The sequence below is a fragment of the Marmota marmota genome, unplaced genomic scaffold (genome assembly GCF_001458135.2).
Source record: "Marmota marmota marmota unplaced genomic scaffold, marMar, whole genome shotgun sequence".
NCBI classification, from domain to species: domain Eukaryota; kingdom Metazoa; phylum Chordata; class Mammalia; order Rodentia; family Sciuridae; genus Marmota; species Marmota marmota.
Window position 1 is genome coordinate 35,226,419 of NW_025999949.1, and position 20,395 is coordinate 35,246,813.

The 20,395-nt window shown below is 43.4% G+C and overlaps 1 protein-coding gene across 36 annotated transcripts in view; it reads right to left on the reverse strand.

The window, feature by feature from the left end:
• The window catches only part of Ptk2 (protein tyrosine kinase 2), a 204,420-nt gene that overhangs the window by 49,752 nt on the left and 134,273 nt on the right, over window positions 1-20,395 (reverse strand). For 22 of the 36 annotated variants that reach the window (XM_048802205.1, XM_048802193.1, XM_048802213.1 and 19 more), the window contains 7 exons: window positions 14,340-14,396; window positions 12,841-12,861; window positions 11,685-11,782; window positions 7,564-7,648; window positions 4,991-5,091; window positions 3,380-3,495; window positions 2,412-2,512 (listed from right to left, as the gene is read on the reverse strand). In XM_048802205.1, the coding sequence (XP_048658162.1) occupies window positions 2,412-2,512; window positions 3,380-3,495; window positions 4,991-5,091; window positions 7,564-7,648; window positions 11,685-11,782; window positions 12,841-12,861; window positions 14,340-14,396 (579 nt within the window). The remainder of the gene's footprint in view (window positions 1-2,411; window positions 2,513-3,379; window positions 3,496-4,990; window positions 5,092-7,563; window positions 7,649-11,684; window positions 11,783-12,840; window positions 12,862-14,339; window positions 14,397-20,395) is intronic. The other 14 variants (XM_048802219.1, XM_048802220.1, XM_048802218.1 and 11 more) reach the window with 1 other exon arrangement.

The window sequence follows — 20,395 nt, forward strand, 5'->3', positions numbered from 1 at the left end:
AATATCCCACCTGACTCTTTAGAGAGCAATGTTCTGCTTCCTCGATGTCCTGAGTAGTTAGACTAGGGTAGGGACATAGACCCTGGGGTCCCTCCCACTGTGGTGAGGCAGGGGCAGGGAGGAGAGTGAGTGGCAGGGCTTCGATGCTCACCAGGACACACCCACACGTGTAAGACGGGTGGGTCCTGCTAGTGCTTACCGCACACTTCACTCTCGTGGCCATGCATATGGGGCCAGTACTCCACACATATGTGATGTCTCACAAAGATCACAACCTGAAGCCCTAAGACTACTCGTCAGGAGACCTTCTGGAGGCTGCCCCACTAACAGGTGGCTCGGTTCTGCAGCGCGCCCTATGGACCCAGACTTCTGGATAGATAGGAGGGAGAATGCCAATGTGCCTACTGGGGAGACTTGAAATGTTTGCTGCTCCATGCATGTCTTTGAATGACTACAAAAGCACCTTGCGTACAAGTCTTATGGGTTACAAATTATAGCAAATAAGTAAATACACAAATATGGCCTCTATCCTCCATTTGCATGTGAAGAGTGAGGGGCCTGAAGCTAAAGGCTCTGGGACAGCCCAGATCAACCCTGGGAGAGGCCAGGAAGCTTCCCTCCTGCAGGCAAGGTACACCATCCAGGACCATCCTTCAGCTGCTGGGCTTCCAGAGGAGCCAAAGGAGACAGGCTACAAGGAGGGAACAGGTACCTCAAACATGGCATGGAGTGAGCAGAGACAGACCAGGGTTGGGAGGAGTGGGAGGGTGGATGGTGACCAGGAACAGGCACAGACACCAAGGGCCTACGCAGGGGCCTTTGGATCCTTAGAACCCTGAGAAAAAGGAGTAGTTTGTAGAAGTCTTAATACTTAGGGGTTCTTTTTCCATTATCCAAAAATATCTACACTCATTGATCATTCTGAGGTGATATCTGCATGAATTACCAACTGCTCATTTTTATTTTTTAAAGTAGTTTTGAAATTGTAGATGGACACAATACCTTTGTTTAATTAATCAATTTATTTTTCATGTGGTGCTGAGGATTGAACCCAGTGCCTCACATGTGCCAGGCAAGTTCTCTACCACTGAGCCACAACCCCAGCTCCCCAACTGCCCATTTTAAATGCTGTTAAAGGATGTGAAATTTTGGTATTTGTATTAATTTAGAATTTAGCTCTTTATTGGAATTCTAGGACTTGGACTAGTTAATATTTGAGCTAAATGAGATATAGTTCAAAATTTAAAAAACTGATTTTTTTAAAAAGTTAAATGACTAAATAACAAAAACAAACTTTTTTCTCAAATATCAAAAGATCATAGGTTAGTAGTCACAGGCACAGAACACAGAAAGGGTGTGGAAGAGAGTTGTCAGGAAGCTATCTGTCTGTTGCCGAAGAACCCGGGCCTCGCATGCTAGCCAAGCACTCTACCACTGAGCCAACTGGATTGAAATTTTGGGCCAATACAAATAAAAATGCAGTAACACGAGTGCATGTGCTAAGTCTTCACTTCTCTGGGATCAGTGCCCAGGAGTCCAACCACAGTGCTGAATGATGGTCACAGTTTTATTCACTGAAGGCCTGCACACGCTCCTGCGTGGCTCTAATGTTCTACATCCCCCTGAGGACCTTATTAGTGGCTGAGCTTCTCTGAATCGCTACCACCAGGTATGGGCAGTATTTGTTGTAATGATTCTGACGATATGCAGTGTTCTCTCCCTCTGGTCTTAATCTGCATTTTCCTGATGGTTAAAGATACTGAACAAGGTCAAGGTTCATTTGCCACCTTATGTTCTCTTCAGCGAAGGTCTTCCTTTCTTTTGTTCATCTCCCAAGTACCTTCTTCATCTATCTTCCTGCTAAGGAAGTTCCTCCTGTGTGTTTGGTAAATACGTTCTCCTACCCTGTACTTTGACTTTTCATTCTCTTAACAGTCTTCGGCAGAATAAAAATTACAAATTCTAATGTGGTCCAATTTATCAATTTTTCTTCCTTTTGGTATCAAGTTAAAGGATTCTCTAGATTTATATTTTTCTTCTAAGGTTCTATGGTTTTATGTTTTATAAGCCCATGATCCATTTTGGATCACTCTGGACATCCTTCTCCTCTAGCACTGTTTATGGACAGGGCCATCCTTCCTTCCTCCACCAAATCCATCTGAAGCCCAAGGAAAGCACACTGGAAAATACCTTCTTATTTATTTATTTTTAAAATATTGTGTAATTGTCAATGGATCTTTATTTTATTTATTTATATGTCGTGCTGAGAACCGAACCTAGTGCCTCACACATGCTAGGCAAGCGCTCTACCACTGAGCCACAACCCCAGCCCCTGGAAAATACCTTTTTAAAGAAATATAAATACATTAAAGATTTGCAGCTTATTTTTAGTTATTGCTTTAGTTTCTTACCTTTGTAGTAAGTACTGTCTTCCATGTACCGAGATAATCCGAAGTCTCCTAATTTTACACAATCATTTGAGGATACCAGGACATTTCGAGCAGCAATGTCCCTGACAAGGAAGAATTTGGGACAATAAATTTTAACACAATGCAAACAAACCTATAAACTCATCTATACTATATGAACATATTTTCATAGGTACACTGTGAAAGACAGCTTATAGATAATGCAAATAGATTTGTTATAAGCTAAAGATGATGATTTTACTTCACATGTATTCCTTTTGGTAGATATTTACTAATGAATATGCTGATAGCTATCTTAAATAATGGAAAAACATTCTCAAATGATGAAAATGCTTATTAACTTTTCATAAAATTCTATCATTATCTGCAATAACTGACAGACATGCTCAAACGGGGGTCTGTAACTTCACCAGTACTAAAGAGATCTTATTAAATCAAGTAAAAGTCATCTTCTGAGCACAAGACTTTTGAGTGCTTTTGTGGATACAGCTTGTTTCAAAGCTGGACAACAACACAGTAACTGGTGTGACCCTTGGCAGATAGTTCTTAAGGACTTTCACTGGTAATCAAACTGGAGCCACAGATTATAAACAGAAATTCCAGAGAAGGGCAACAGATGTCATGGGTAACGCTGACATCTGGATAATAATAATAATTAATGGAGTTAATTATTTCGGGGACTCTTTCCACATATCCCCTGCTTCGTGTCAAGTACACATTCTTGACTATATGTGTGGAAGGAATAAATGTCCTGAAAGCATCCAAGAAAAGCCTTTCACCATGTGTTGCCAAGCCAGGCACTTCCCTCTGTAGGACACAACCCAACAGGCTATGCAACGGATCTGAGAGGTATGAAAGGTTCTGGGGCACATGGAGCATGGCTCCTCCCCATACTTGGCCTGCAGTTCCACCCACTCAAGGCACTTGGTAGCTTCAGGATTGTGTCTCACCTGTGTACAAATCTTTTGCTCTCCAGATATGCCAGTGCGGTACTGAGCTGATAGGCATATAAGATCAGAGATGCCAGATCCAAGCTGTATTTCCTTACTTGCAAAAATGACCTCAGCTTTGGGAACAACAGCAAGGTAAAAAAGAGAGAGAATAAAACTCAGCAGCATAAAACCTACACTCAACAGCATTGCACCAACGTTCCAAACACATATGAATACTATGAAATGGCTTCACTTTTCCCCTTATACAAAAAAAGTAATGAATGAAACATTTTAACTCAGAAATTGTAGTTAATCATTATTTCAATCCTATTGTAAAATTAGAATCTTTATGCCTATATATGAATTCCAAAAAAATTATAGAAGACAAGCTTCAAAACAATAATAGAATCACAAAATAAAGAACTGCTAATAACAACAGGGACCCCAAAGATCTAGCTACTGTTCAAATGAACCTAACATACAAACACAGCTTATTCACCGCCACTGCAAAACTCAGTGTGGCCCAGGCGGGTGTGCCATGCAGTGGGGAGGACGGGATGGTAAGGGTGCAGTGGTCAGGTGTTGGGTGCTCACCCCAGGGGCTCACTGGTCTCAAGACTAGACTGACAGAGTAATTCAGCTACATACTAACATGGGAAAGAAAGGCACACAGCTTTATTAATACTCTAGAAAATTGGCAAATAAAAGACAAATATTTAGCAAGAGGCTCTTAAGTCAGAAAAATGAACAAACTCTCCAAAAGCCAAAGCAGAAAAAAAAACAGGGGGGAGAATCTATACAAACACTCCATTTGTCTTGGAAGCACAGGCAGAGGAAGAAGATGGGCTGAGCTGATAGAAACAGTGCTCCAGCCTGGCCAGACTCAGCAGCTGGGGTAGGGCTTGAGAGCTTGTGTTTCCAGCAAGTTTCCAGGTGCTCTAAGGTTTCAGTAACCTGGAGAACGTCAAAGAGGGCTGCTGACACTTTTGTTACTCACATTTTTCAAAGAAACTGTGACTAATGGCAGCTGGTCTAAAAGACACTGCAAAGTGAATTCTCAACACTTTGTGAATTCTCAACTCAAAGTGAATTCTCTTGACACTTTGGATTTACCTAAATTCAGCATTAATTTACCCAAGCTCTATTAACAATGTTTCTTCCATCTTCAAATCATTGGGCTAGTTCTTCAGGCAATAGCAACAGAGAGAAAAAGAACCCTTTGGTTGTGTGTTGTTACCAGTTCTGATAAAATATCTGGATGCAACAGCTGCCAGGATTATCTGGGAATTTAGTTGCAAAGTTTCTTTTTTTCTTGAGACAGAATCTCCCTACATTGCCCAGGCTGACCTGGAACTCTTGGACTCAAGAGATTGGCCCACCTCAGCGTCCTGAGTAGCTGGGAGTATGGCGTGTGCCATTGTGCCTGGCTCAGTGATGAAGATACCCACACTAACATTCTCTGGACGGAAACCACACGTGATCCTGTATGAGAACTCTCCTGAAAATCTAGGATGTAATCTCTCGACTCCCCTTTTCAGAAGCAAAGGATGTCATGCCCAAATTGCTGGCTGACTGTGAAGCAGCAGACTACTGAGCAGCCAGCCCAGGCAGGCACAGAGCTCACCATACCTCTCCCAGTGTGCACAGCTCCATGATTATCCACACGGGGTTCTCTGTGATGACGCCAATCAACTTCACAATGTGAGGATGGTCAAACTGACGCATTGTTACTAAGGAAAAAAGTTGTTGTCTACAGTTATTCTTTTGAAAACTTTAATTTTTCTTGAAGACTAGTCCACTGAAGGCAAATACTAACGGTGTGGGAACTCAGAGCTCAATGTCACAGGGTGCTCCTGCTTCTGAGTGGGCGTGCACTGGCATGTGCTTCTGTGTGCCGCAGTCTGGCTGGGCACAAAACCACGAGCCACTCAAGCAGGAACAAACTTTATTTCCAAAACTCCTGTGAACGCCATGCACGCAGCCTTCTCCCAGGACCCCACACCAACCGGAAATCCCTCCTCCGGAAATCCCTCCTACCGCACTTCCCCAACCAATGGGAACTCTCCGGGAGTCCCCAGGAGAGCTCCAAAGTAGCAGGCTGAGGCAGACAGCAGGGGTCTAATGTCCAATTGAATACACATCTTAACATAACCATTGTCATCTCAATGGCTTGCTGGCGTCACCTTTCAACCAAAAATGCCATGCTTCATTCCTACTCGGCTATGGCTCTCAGCATCTGTGCTTGTGTATCTGTGGCATAAGATACTCACTGCGGCAAATTTGTGCCATGGGAGAACAGAAATGGATAAATGGCCAAGAAAACCCATTCTTTTCCTCTAGGACAAAGCTGACATAGGCTTACTTCCCAGGTTTTTCTCTGGACATCTGATAAAGTGGGAACGTGCACTTCACTTAGTTGGGCAACATGCTCCTGGTAAAAGCAACCTGACTGGTACACTGGGAGGAGAGCAACGAGGACTGGGAAGCCACTGTCTGTGTGGAGACCTTGCTGACTGGGCATGCTTCTTGCAAGGCCTGAAGCCATGCCTGTGGGGCTGTCACAGGGATTTCTAGTTGGTACACAGGGGTTGCTGCATCCAGCATTGTGGTCTGACCCTTGCATGTGACTAGCTGCTCTCATGGCTCTAAGGAAGGCATGTCCTGGACAGACAGCTGTGAGGGCCTTCGGGTCAACTAACCTGCTCTAGTTCTGGTGCTGTGCTGCTCTACTGCAGCCCCTAAGGTCTGTCCACCTGCCTGGGCCAAGATGACCACCAGAGCCTACACACACACAAAGGTAAACCAACTCGTGGGCAAGTGCTCGTTCATAATTTCTAAAAGTCACTTGCACTGTGTGCTAGGATTAGCAAGACAGATGATCTGCACAGAACTACACGATTGCAAAACAACTCAAAGTAACTTCAAGGTGACCTAGTCCAGTGGCAATTAAAACACTTGGATTTCACAGACTATTAAAATAATAAATAAATAAATAAATAAAGTCCAAGATATTTTGAGGCTAAGTAAAGACATTATGATAATCGCAGCAGTAATTTTCCTTTAATATTACCAACATGTTATGAAACAACTGGTGTCTGAATGTTGTCAGGAATGGGCCCCCATATACTAGTGAGTATTTTATGCAGTTCCTTCATGTATTTTACAATTCCTAAGTTGTAGGAACTGGTAAGAATGTACAAAATTCTTGTCCATAAAAATGCAACTCAGTTCTGTGGGGGAAGTAAAATTAAATCTGCATGTATTTAAAAAAAAATCACCTCAGAGGTTCTTACTCTCTATAGACACAGGGTTTTGGGAATTCTCTTGAACCAGCTGTGACATCTGGTTGGTTCCCTATTGACTCCAGTGCTTTCTGTTCCTTTTTTCCTGTCTCTGGTTAGGGAAATGATACAACCATGTTCAAGGAACAGTCCCTGCAAAACCCGGAGGCTGCATTCCAGACCAGCTGGCAAGCATCTCTCAGGACATTCTCAAGCCATCATCCGATTGGCATAAGTGTGGAGCCACAAGGCCCAGAGGCAGGCATGCCTGGAGTTGGGCTGCCCATGGATACAGCAGGTCCTGTTGACACACCCAGAGTTTCTTGCCAAGTTGCCTCACCTTCACACAATATGACTCAATCCCTGGTGGATACCCCCACCTTCAACTACCAAATTTTCCACATATTTCAAGAATAAGTCCTGGCAGCTTTGGTTTTGTTTAACATACAAATGCCCAGTACAAAATTCCAAGTGTATCATTAAATTTACTCTTGTCAGATTGAGGTCACTGTGTGAATACTCTGTCATCTTTAAATGAACATTTAAGTACAAAATGTATTTACACTTATTTTCAATTTACTGTTAGTAACTATCGCTTTTGGTGCGATCTTCACATATAATTAAAGACTTTGTGTCTCCTCTGATGTAATTACTAAAATATTAACCAAAAAGAGCTGAGGGCACAGGAGTGTCCTGTACCAAGGCACAAAGGGAAAGTGTATCTTCTACCCTGACATGTAAAACACCATGTTTACTGGGGAAAATCTGCAGATATGTACCTCTTCAAATCCAGATATTAATTTGTAAAGCAAAATAGTAAACATAGTTATCTCATAAAAGTTACAACATATTTTTCCTTACTTCTTAGAGTTCACAGATAGAAAGTCAAATGAAGTTACACAGAAATTTCTAGACACTTACAGGCTTCTTGGAGGAATTTCTCTCTCACGCTGTCCGAAGTACAGTTTTTACATGTTTTAATTGCGACAGCCAAAGCTGGATTCTCCTGTGTTAGGGAGATCACAGAATCACATAACATGTAGGAAAGTTCTCTATCAACAGGTAAATTCATGAAAAGTTGTTGTTTTGCAACTATGTGGATCTGGACCACACAGAATTGGCATCACAGGATCTTAAAGAATGAGAGAAATACTTAAAACAAAAATGCTGTGCAGAATCCTCTGAGCTAAATGGACACACATGAGCCGCTAAAGACGATTCACTCTTCAACGTGTTTGGAGTTTCTCCAGCAGCAGGTGCTGTTCTAGGCAAGAGGTGCCTGTGGACAGCAGAGGCAGTGATCCCTGCTCTTATCCAGCTTACCTCCCAGGGAAGAACTGACCGGAAACAGCACGTCATTTGCCAAAGGGGAGTGAGGACATGGAGGTGTTGTGGTGGCTATGCAGGAGGAGGCTCCTGGGGCAGATGGGAGGAGAGTGAAGACCAGAAGGAAGCGAGGTGCCAGCCTCGAAGGGCAGGAAGTTACACCTGGCAGAGGCTGGGTGCACATAGCAAACTCAAGAGACCCACCTGGGCGTGAGGCTGGAGCTGGGCCTGAGTGGAGACCCGATTAGAGGGGGCCTCCCAGGCCAACAGGGAGCAGTGGTTTTCACTGAGTGAGACGGGGAGCCAGGGCAGGGTGTGGGCAGAGGAAGGAGCACTCTGGCTGAGCTGCTGAGGAATGGCTGCTGGGAAGCAAACTTAGGCACAGGAATCCCATACGTGGAGGTCACAGTAAGCCAAAGGGTTGGGGGACAGATGATAGTGGCTTGGGTAAATGTGGCCGCAATGGAGGAACATAGAGGGCTGAACCTCTGGAAGGGCTCTGAAGGCAGGACAAAGCTGGCTCTGGGTGGATGCAGTAACACAGAGGGAAGCTCTTGTTTTTGGCCAGAGAAATACGCAAGATGGAAAGGGAAGACCAAAAATTCAGCTTTGGCTGTGATGAGCTTGAGACGTCAGTAAGATACCAAGGCACCCAGGTGCAATGGAGTTCAGGTGGAAGCCTGGCTGGAGACAGGCATCTGGAAGTAGCTCAGTTCATGGGACTATAGTCATCATGGGGACACGGGTCCAAGCTCTACAAACTGAACAAGTGCCAGGCCAGTGGTGCATGCCTGTAACCCCAGAGATTGGGAAGGCTGAGGCAGGAGGAATTCGAGTTTAAGGCCAGCCTCAGCAACTTAGCGAGGTCCTGTCTCTAAATAAAACATAAAATGGGCTGGGAATGTGGTTCATTGTTAAGCACTCTGGGCTCAATTCCTGGTAACAAAAACAAAACAAAACAAAAACAAACAAACAAACAAAAAATGAGAAGTTAGGTAGAAGAGAAAATAGCAAAGGAAACAGGAAGGTGTGACCACAGGGTAGGAAAAAAACAAGAAAATGTGTTTTCCTAGGAGCCAAAAAGTTTGTCTTTTCTTCAAGATTAAAAGATAGAACTTAAGAAATGCAAGAAACATGATACCAGAAATGACCTGCCACTTGCAACAAATCAAGAGTCTGGACAGCATCTGAGTGTGCTCATCTCACGCTGGGCTTGAGGCTCCTTTGCCAGAACACCTGTTTACCTCACTTCACACAGGTACTTTAGCAAAGTGCCTCACATTCTGTTAAAGAGGCAGAAAAGGGGAGGAAGGGAATAGGGGAGGGGACCAAAGAGGAGCTGGGGTATTTGTGAAGGTTTGGCAATGCTGAATCACGTCTCCATCCTTTCTGGGAATCCTCCAGAGCCTACTGGGGAAATGCAGCTGCATCAGCCAGAGACACCCGGGGTGGGGTGGGGGTGGGGGTCGGGGCGATGCTGTCCAGAGTCCTCCTTACTCCCTGCACCTCTCTTCTCCCCGTCTAGCTTCTCCATGGCTCTTGCATGTCCTGGCTTTATATAAGAAGGTTCTTTGGGGTTGATGGATGTTATCTAACTCTTAAAGCAAGTGACAGATGGCACCCAGGACAGGGATCCTGTAGGTGAGTCAATGGAGCCTGGAGGCATGGAGGCTGTCCATGGTCATGCTGCCAGCAGAGGTAGGTTCTTTGGGCCCTTCATTGACAGTGAATTAGGGTAAGCAGAGTTTTTGTGGTGCATGCCTGTAATCCCAGTGCCACCGGAGGGTAAGGCCTGAACAATTTAGTGAGACCCTGATTCAAAAATAAAAGATAAAAAGTGCTGGGCAGGATGTAGTTCAGTAGTAAAAATTCCCTAGGGATTCAAATCCAGTTCCCAAAACAAACAAACAAAAAACCAAAACCAAACACTGCCCCCCCCCCCAAACAGTGAAAGGGGAAAATTAGATAATTTGTAGTTGTGATATGCAGGAGGTGGTGGCAACAGCTTGGTAACACAATACCCATTTTGAGTCAGTCCCCAGCCAACATGGCGCTGTCACTCATTCCAAGGTCTTATTCTAGCTTCCTCTCAAGAGCAAGCTACTGGGCTGGGGTTGTAGCTTGTGAGAGACCTCTTGCCCTGTCAGTGCCAGGGCACTGGGATTTGGTCCCAGCTCACCTCTATATAAACAAACTTACCTGTGTGAGGAACTCAAGTACAGGTTGGCCTCAGAGTAGCACCCAGTTCCACCTCCCTCTTGGCCCAGATTCAACACTGAGCCCACCTACTCCCTGTTTCCTTTGGAGGTGGAAACGCTGTGCTATACGATGAGGGTGAACCTCATGTGGCCATTTGACCGGGCCATAAGGTGTCCAGATATCTGGTCCAACATTATTCCAGACATTTCTGTGAGTCTAACATGCAAGTCAGCAAGCTACCTAAAGTAAACTGCCCTCAGTGACATGGACCCTCCAGGAGGAAGAGATGCTGCCTGGTAGCTGCCAGGCTGGGACACTGGTCCATTTCCTGTTTTCAGATCTGGACTGCCCTCTACTCTCTCAGCCTTTGGGTCTTGACTGGACCACACCACTGGCCGTCTTATATCTCTGGCTTGCCGAGTGCAGATCACAGGACTCATGGGCTCCCATGACTGTGTGAATCAACTGTTTACGATAAGTCTCTTGTGGCTCAGATCCCATTGGTTCTGCCTCTCTGGAGAACACTGTCAGAGCTGTGTCTTCCACAGTCTCCTCCATCTCACTTAAGGACTCATACAGATGCTTAAGGCAGACAGCCTGAGCTATTGTGACTCTTCTGTTCCATGCCCACGGGATCCTCTAAGCAAGGAGCAGGGCTCACTGCACCTACTTGCACCACCAGCACCTCAGGGGAGCAGATGTTGCTGCCTCACTACCACCCACTCTCCACATAGCAGGGACAGGTTTGAAAACGGCCATGGGATCATCTCACAAAGTCCTACCCTGTACCATGGGTCCCAGCCCCCTTCCACCAGCGTCTCCTGCCCAGCGTCATCTGTATGCTTTTACACGCTTCTGCTGCAACACAGAAACATCTTTGACATCTTGGGAGTCCTGGTGTTTTTCTGGGGCTAGGATTCATTCAATAAATATTAAGTAAACACTACACTGAGAATATAAAAAAAATTCTCTATTATTTTTGCAGCTAAAATCGACTTATTTTAAAGTCCACCATTAGCTCTGTGACCCTGATGAGACATTGAGCCTGAAACTTTGCAATGCATCTGTGTCAGGAACCATAGGGGTGGGAGGAAGCTGGAGTTCACCTGGGTTAGTAACTGGAGTCCTCTTGCCACATGGGCATTAGAGCCAGGCCTAAGTTCAGGCCTTTTCACCAAGTTTAGATCCAATGCTCTTCTACTGTGTTTTGTCTCAAAAGTAGAGTAAGGAGAATAAGGAAGATAAATATGCATAGAGTTAAAAAAAAAAAAAAGTCTACAAGTTTTTGGTTATGAAAGTACCATTCCCTGGTGGGTGTGGGTGTGTGTGTGTGTGTGTGTGTGTGTAGTGAGTTTAACAAATGGGCAGACATGGAAGGAAGGGCAACAGCAGGGCAATGAGCTTCAAGAAAGACAATGTGAACATCCAGAGGAACCAGGGACTTCTGAAGACAAAGAGGTGATTTACACTTGACAGTCAAAATTAGCACATATTTTGGGGGGTCGTAAGGGACTTACTGGACTCATGTACACGCCTTGATGCACATCTCCAAACTGGCCTTCTCCAATACAGCGTCCGAGTTCTATTCTTTCTCTTTGAATCTCATAGTCCCTAGCTGTAAAACATGACCTGTGTCAATATGTAATTAGGTGCAATACTTTAAATGTAGACACAACACTTGGCACATAGTTTCATCATGAGCAGAAACTTCATCTGTGGCACATGGATATACAGAGGTGCTTTCAACTGAGTGGAATTCTCTTAAACAATACTTTAAAAAGAACTTCTATTCAGTTATGGTATTGGATGTATATAAAAATGAGTTTTATTAAAGGCAGATTTTTTTCCAACCTAGGAGTCTTTAAGTATCTGATTTATTTGTTATCTGTTTCATAGTTCCCTAAATAATTGCTCTAAGTATTACAGTGTACGTTTCATTAATAAGAGCTATTAGTTTAGGTATTAATGTAGGAAGTCTAGAAAAACACAATTATTTAAAGCAATTATTTTGCAAATAACTAAAGTTTATAAACACAGGGGCACTATAAAATTGTTAAACTTTATGCTTTGAAAGTTTAAGAGCTTTCCACTTCATTATAGTCTTATCTATAGATTATCACGGAGCTAAGAGAGTTTAAAGAGGTAGTTTCTAAAAAACAATTTCAAAATCAGATGACATGGAATCAAGGCTGAATATATCAGCATAAACTTGAGAGTATGTGCCTTAAATATGAGTTATATAAGATCAGTGTCTTGGCAGGCTGTTGAGGCACACAAAAAGAAAACACCCTCTAGGAACAGAATAGATTGAATTTCAATTCAATTACTCACTTGGTCCTTTGATTTATTTCCCATAAGAAATTCATCCAAATCAGGGCTGTATATATTCCATTAGTGTAATCACTAATAGAACAAATCAATAGCCAAATGTCTTAAGACCTTCCCCTGGGAGATCAAATTGTATAAATCAATTGTATATAAACATTGAGCCAACATTTTAGATAGTTGTTTTCCTCTTTAAAATCAATTTAGCTAGTAATTCCATTGATTTAACAGAATGAGTAAACCAATGATAAATAGTTTAAAATAAGTTAACTGAAAACTGAAATGTCCCGTATCATTCCACGGTTGCAATTGCAAGCAAATGCAGTTATTTCAAAGGAATCCTGTTACCTTCATCTATTCCATAGTTTTCTGTATTGCAATTAAGAGAGAAAAAAATTGAAGACCTTGCTTAGAAATAACTAATAGCAATTAGGTTAACAATAAAAACTTGGAGAGTATATTTCAATAATATTCACTTCATTATTTTAAACTCAACTATGAATAAAAAAAAGAGATCTAAACAAGTAAAAACTTTATATCTCTGAGTTACCTTGATGTTTTTAACGTAATGTCTTTAAATCTCTATCTCATAAATTCCCATTTTTCAATTCATTTTTTGTGAGGTTTGGGTAAAAGGTAGCCATGTTAGGAATTTACTGTTAAACTATAAATAATAAGTAAATAAATTATATATATAAATGTGAATTCTCTGTAGGAATGTACAAATGACTAAATGGTCAATCAAAACACTATCCTTAATCTTAAAAAAACATTTTCCCAAATTGCCATTGGCTGTTAAAATATATACACTAATTTTCAGCTCTTGCCTTGGTTTTAATTACTCTGATAAAACAACCCCCCACCCTCCATACTGGGGATTGAACCCAGAGGTACTAAATCTCACCCCCACCCCGCCCCTGTGGAGGCTGGCCTTGAACTTGTGACCCTCCTACTTTAGCCTCCAGGGTCACTGGGATTTCAGGTGTAGGCCACCATGGCTGTTGTGACTGGTGACTTTTGGCAGGCCAGTGTGGCCTGCCCAGGAAAATACCTGCCTTAGAGGCCTACTTATTTCTCTTTATTTTTGTAATGTTTCCTCATTGCATATACAACTCAAATGAGAATACTTTAAACAATATTTACAAAACAGGATAAAGAAATTAAAATACTTAGTTCTACTGATATTGGAGCATTTGGATTTCAGGTAAAGCTGCTGAGGCTGCCTTAAGAGGTGGGATTAAATTTTAAATTTTTTTCCCTTGTTTTTTACAAACATGAAATTTCAAGGACTTATCCAATTCAAGAGCTGGGGACAATATTCTCCAAGGCAAGAGCTGGGGCATCTACAGATTCCCCTCTGTACAGACAAAGAGGAGAGCACCTTGCCACTTCCAGGTGGCAGGAGCTCATCCAGGGGTTCCGTGTCCCACATAGACACCACAGAGGGTATGGACTAAAGGCTGGAAGCTGCTGGCACTGCTCAGTCAACCACACACAGCAAGGCATGATTTCAAGGGGAAATATATATGTGTGTACTAAACCTTTAAAGAATACTAATTATCTACAGAGAGTAAGTACTCTAATAAATGTTGCTAAACAGCAAGAAAACAAGACTACAAAAATACTCTATCTAAACAACATTAATTATTTCATTTTAGGCTTCTGGTCTTATAGGAGTGCATATATAGAATTTGTAAGGTTGAAAAGAACACTTCTGTTAAGCACACAATAAAGTTTTCAAAGGACAATAAATAACCTAAAACCTATAGGCACCTATAGGTTATATACCCTATAACCATGAGGCACTATCTGTCAACCTCAGCAAATACAGAGAGAAGAGCACTTACTTGAGGGCATGGTGTAAGTATCTTCTTCATCGATTATCTCGGCATAGTCGTCTGTCTCTGTGCAAAAGGAAAACAGATATGTTGGCAGAAGTTAAAGACTTGACCTCTTGGCCTTTGATACAATTTAAAAAGGCAAAACGATCTGTCTACACCCTCTACCATGCTGAAATATTCTTAAAATACTCAAATTTTGCTCACAAATGAGTCATTTATGGAAATAAAAGTGACATCACTGTCACTGTTAATAATACAGACTTGTTTCTCAGACAGCAAACAGGCTAACACAGAAAGCCCTTGTTTAAAAAAAAAAAAAAAAAAAAGACAAGAGATGATTGATCAATGATCCAAATCAACCAACCTGTGCTGGCTGCTGAACTTCCCTCTACATACCATGTACATGCTTAGAACCATGCTTCTGGCTACTGGAGTCTCCCAAATAAGACTGGCCCCTCCAGAGACCAGGAAGTTTTGATTTTATTAATGACAAGACTCAACAGCATATTCTGAAACTTTTCTTTGAGGGAATAAATGCTAGCCTGAGTTTTGTGGGGGGAACTGGGCTGACTTATTTCATTTGTTCCGGATTGAAAAACGCAGGGATTTATCTTCTGTAGCTTTTGCGCTCACATATTTCAAGAAGTATGTCAATGTCAAAAAGCTAAAAGACGGCTGGGGTTATGGCTCAGTGGTAGAGCGCTTGCCTCACATATGTAAGGCACTGTGTTTGATCCTCAGTACCACATTAAAAAAAAAACAAAGATATTGTGTCTCCATGTATAACTAAAAAAATATTTAAAAATAAAAATAAATACAGCTAAAAGAGCCAGATGTGGTGATGCACACCTGTAATCCCAGAGACTCAAGAAGCTGAGGCAGGAGGATAGCAAGTTCAAAGCCAGTTTCAGCAACTTGGTGAAGCTCTAAGTAAATCAGTGAGACTCTATCTCTAAATAAAATACAGAGAGGGGCTGGGGATGTGGCTCAGTGATTAAGCACCCCTGGATTCACTCCGAGTATCAAAAGAGGAAAAAAAAAAAAAGAAAGAAAGAAAAAAGGAAGGAAGGAAGGAAATATGTTAAAATGAGTTATTTTTTGAGACAAAGGGAAGGAAGGAAATATGTTAAAATGAGTTATTTTTTGAGACAAAGTCAAGGAGTTCCAATGTTTCCACCGACTCCTTCCTATAAAGCAGGATTTTAAAAACCTACCACTGCACTAATGGGGACATTTCAAAGCACTCATCTAGGGGATAGCCATCACTCCAACAGTACTGTGCTAAAACACATTACTCTCCTCCTTTTGGAAAAACAGAACCCTTTGCTGTTTTTAGTGTCCCTCCTGGAGGGACACTAAGCTCTACATTTTTTTAAAATTGTAGATAAACACAATACATTTATTTTTATGTGGTGCTAAGGATCGAACCCAGGGCCTCAAACATGCTAGGTAAGTACTCTAACACTGAGCCACAGCCCAGCCCCACTAAGTTCTCTCGAAAGAGACCTGAGGGATGACTGTAGGGCCTGAGAAGCCAGCACCTCCTGCTGCCTGTGCTGCCCTCAATACTTCACTCAGCTGCAGAACCATGAAAGCTGAGCTGGAGCCTGCAACTGGAAGAATTTAGTTCTCAATGTGTATCATCATTAAAATGACTATGAAAATTCTGGCTGGCAGAGTGTAATGTTAATAAATCAATTTTCTTTTAGACATTTATCATATGTAAACGATTATGGAGAGGTGAATATTATGTATTATTCTTTTATGTTTATTAAGTAATGCTACTTTGGGGATTCAAGAAAAAAAATTTAATCTATTCCAAACCTTCTATTCTTTCATTTCCATATTTCTCCCCCATCAACACTCATTTCTCCCCTTTTATGGCAGTGCTGGCTTGAAACCCAGGGCCTCACACATGCTAGACAAGCCTCTAACACTGGTGCTACACCTGAGCCCTTTGATTATTTTTATTTTGAGACAGAGTCCTGCTAAATTGCCTAAGCTGGCCTTGAACTGCCTCAGCCTCCCGAATTGCTGGGATGACAGGCGTGCACCACCAGGTCTGGCCCATCTTTTCTCCTCCTTCTCCTGTTCTCAAGAGAATATGAAGAACAGTAAACTGGCAAACTGTAGGCCTGCAGCCTTGCTCCTGTGTAAGATGGTTTATCAAAAGACTTTGTGGGAAAAGATCTGGAGCTGCAGAGGGAACTGCTCAGGTACCTGTAACAATCAGGACTAGGAGGGGAAGAATCTACTGCAAGAGCCGAGATGATAGAGGCAACACAAGCCCCAGATGAGTACCTGCTCATCACTGTCTCTTTTCATCCTGTAATTTAGCAGGCTCAACTTCCTGACAATGCCCCCAGAAAATGAACGCCACCAAGGCTGCCTTTCCACAGACAGCAGCCCCAGGTCCCTCCCTGCCTTCTTTCATGCAGAATGGTATGTGCCTCTGGCTGGCCCCGGTGGGGCGGGTATTGGGGGAGCTGCTCAGACTCCCACGTCTACTGTCCTTCCCCAGGGGCCTGGTCCCCGACTGTTCAAGGCTCTACAACGCTGCCCTCATTCTCAGTCTGACTCAGCAGATGCTGCAGACTCCATGGGAGCCTGGGAAGACTAGGCATGTGCTGCCTGGAGAAGAGTATGAGGCTAGTAAGCACAGCAATAGCCACAGCCCACCTGAGGCTACCACCTGCTAAAGCTCATCTTGGCTCAGAGCCAATTCTGGTTTCAGCCAAGTGCCCCATCTATTCAGAGACCTCTCCCCAAACTAATTTGCCCTATCCCCATGTTCTTGATCATATTCCTTGACTTATTGTCCTCTGACTTTAAACATTTTTTTCCTTGTAACTGGTCTGTATGGCTCTTGGGAACAGTGTGCCCCTGGAGCAGAGCCTTTGTGCATCTTATTTACCTGTGTTCTCGGCATGGAAAACAGTGAATAGCTCAGAGCAGGTGCTCAGGAGATACAGCTTCTCAAGAAAATGAGTGCACTGATAGACTGAGTGGGTGGCACATCCCCAGAACAAGGGACAAGGCACAGTGCACATGTGATCGCTTGAGAGTTGCTTCCTGACTATGGGTCAGGTATGCTCTCATGTGCAGAGCGAGAGCACAGTGCCCGTGCCAGGTTGTCGTGAGGACTGTAGGGGGTGAGCATGAAGCTGAGGTGTGCCCTGTACCCACAGACTGCCAAGGAGGAACTGCTCCTCTTGTGGCTGTCTTGTTCCTGTGAAGCTTCTGAGAGGGGCTGGCAGGTTTATGTGATGACCCTTCCAGTCAGTCTTAGTGTGGCTCAAGTACCTTTGAGGACTGTCTCACAAACCTCAAGCAGAGGTTCCACCCTTGAAATAACTCTGAAAATTTTTGAAGAGTGATGAGACTACTACAGGAAATCTCTGGGGAACTCACTGGCCCCCTGGGAATTAGCCACAATACTTGGGGCAGATGTATGCTTTACGACACCAAGTGCACAGAGAATGTTTACTTCGTGAACTACATGGGTCGGTTCTTAAGGAGCTGAGTAAGCACCAACAGGCACACAGGACTGTGAAGCTTTGCAGTTTCTATGTAGGAGTTTCAAGTGGCAGTTCTTGGCATATTTTTCTAAGAATTATTGATATTGATTTGGTTATATTTTTTCTCCTGGCTTTTAGGTTCATGGGATACTATGACAGACACTGAGGTGAGAACCTTTTCTCTTTTTGCTGTGCTCAGGGCCTTGAGCCTGCTGGGCAAGCACCCTACCACTGAGCCACATCCCCAAGTCAGAGATATTTTTACACACTTATGGGCCCTGATAAACTGGAGGCCAGCCTTAGACTGTTTCCTCTACCCCCAAATAATGGTATCATAGAGGGACAATGCAGGACAAAGGAAACAGTCAAAGATCTGTTAGATAGCACTTTCTACTTCTGATAGGGACTGTCAGCTTTGGTAGGTGACAGTGTCCAAGGGCTCTTGCACTGTGGCTTACTCCTCAGCAGAGTGCTCTGGGGGCACAGTTGTCACTTCCTATTTCCCAGGCAGAAGGCTAAGGCACGTAGATGTGCAGCTTTTTCAGGACCCTGCTCAGGGGTAGCTTGTACTCAGCCTAGTGGCGCAGCAGAGCCTAGTTTGCAGTGCTGCATGGTCCTTAATCACCTTTCAACCAGACGCCCTTCACTTTGAGACTACCACAACTTCCTATAGACATACTTCCTCCCTCCACAGGGCTGAGTGCTACACCAAGGATGCTCACAGGAGGGCTCATCTAAGCAGGGGTCCCACACTGCCATCCCAACACAGGAGCAGAGGCAAAATCTTGAGCAAAAGCATTCTTTCACTTAGCCCTGAGGAAAACCCCTTTGCTTTAGCTTATAAAATCTCACTTCTTTGGTGGCTCAGTGGTGAACCTGGGAGATGCCTGACCCAGGAGTTAAAGGCTTAAAGAGAAACATTAAAAGCTGGGCATGGTGGCACATACTTAAACTCCCAGCTTTTGGAAACTGAGGCAGGAGTGCTTGAGTGCAGGGGTTCAAGGTCAGTCTGGGCAAACTAGGGAGACCTTGACTTAGAAAAAAATGAATGATAAATAAATATATAGAAACATTTTAAAAAGGAGAATCCTAAAATTTAGATAACATAATTTTACCAAAATTATAAATTAAATGAACAATTTGTTAAAAGGACACTAAGAGTTAAGCAAATAGGGAAGAAATTACTAGGTTGTCATTTCAAAGCAAGGTTAAAAAGAGACAGAAAGTCACTACTAACTGATCAGCATGCACAAAGACATTAAAGGTTCATGGTCTGTCACTTAAAGAGCCTAATGCCTCTGGAGGTGCTATCAGGAGATTGGTTTGGTGTCTGGGAGGGATACATCTGTGGAGAAAGCATACTATTGCCTGGTTTATAAACAAAAGGAAACACAAAAGTCTTTGAGCTCAGAAAGTTCCCAAGCACTGAAAACCTGTGAAATTTTTCAGTTATGAAGCAGAGAGCGGGACCTGTCTCCACACTTTTTCCTGTCTCCTGGTAGCAGCAATTCTGACAATCTGCTCCCTTGCCTGGCTTCCCCACTGTTCCCAGAGGCATGGGGCTAAGCAAGAGGGGCAGGAAGTCTGAGGCACCACCACTCTCAACCACTAACATCTGCACAGGGCCCAGGCTACGGGCAACTTGCAAGGACTAACCAGTATCAGTCTTCTATCCAACCGGCATAACTCAGATGTGCCATGAAGTCTGCAGACATATGAAGCAGAAGATAATTCTTTTCTAGTAGCCAAGATAAGTCCAACTTTGCTTGGCAGTATTATTCAGCCACACTACTTAGGCCAGGGACTGGCATTCTTTTTCTACAAGGCCAGGCGGGAAGTGTGTGAGACTGTGCGGGCCACACACTCTGGGGGCAGCACTCGGCTTGGCCATTTGCACCACAGTCAGCAAGTGGGGAAGACACCATGGAAGTACAGGTGTGGGGCCGTGTTCCAACAGAACTTGACTTATGGGTGCTGAAACTGGGATTTTTACATAAATGTGATATCACAAATACTAGCTTTCTTTTGATATTTTCTGTGCAACCATTAAAAAATGTGAACACATTGCTAGCTCAAGAGGAAGTACCAGAACAGCTGGGTTGTTAGGCCTTAGTTTGTGGACCCCCAACCAATACCAACTGAGTCAACCCTTAGGATGTGGGTATTTACTTGTAAGATGGGTTAAGTATACTTGCCTTGGCTAATTCGTAGTACAGAAAAGTTCTAGTGTGGGGAAATTACATGAAAACGTTTGCATTCTGTCAACATATAGTAACAACCCTTTGTCTGTAGATATTTAAATCTGTATGCTTCACAGTAATCCTATAACCACCCTGGGACCCCTTTTACTGATGGAGATGCAGGGGATGAACAATCTGCTTCAGGTCACTCAAGTCACCTGGTGACAGGATGGAGCAGAAGACAAGGGTGACACTGGAGCCCAGACCTAGCTACTCCTCTCTGATCCGCAGGCTCTTTGTCTGCAAACAGGGCCACCCAGTGATATTCCCGACTGCTGTGAGCAGGAATCACGCAGGTAAGGTG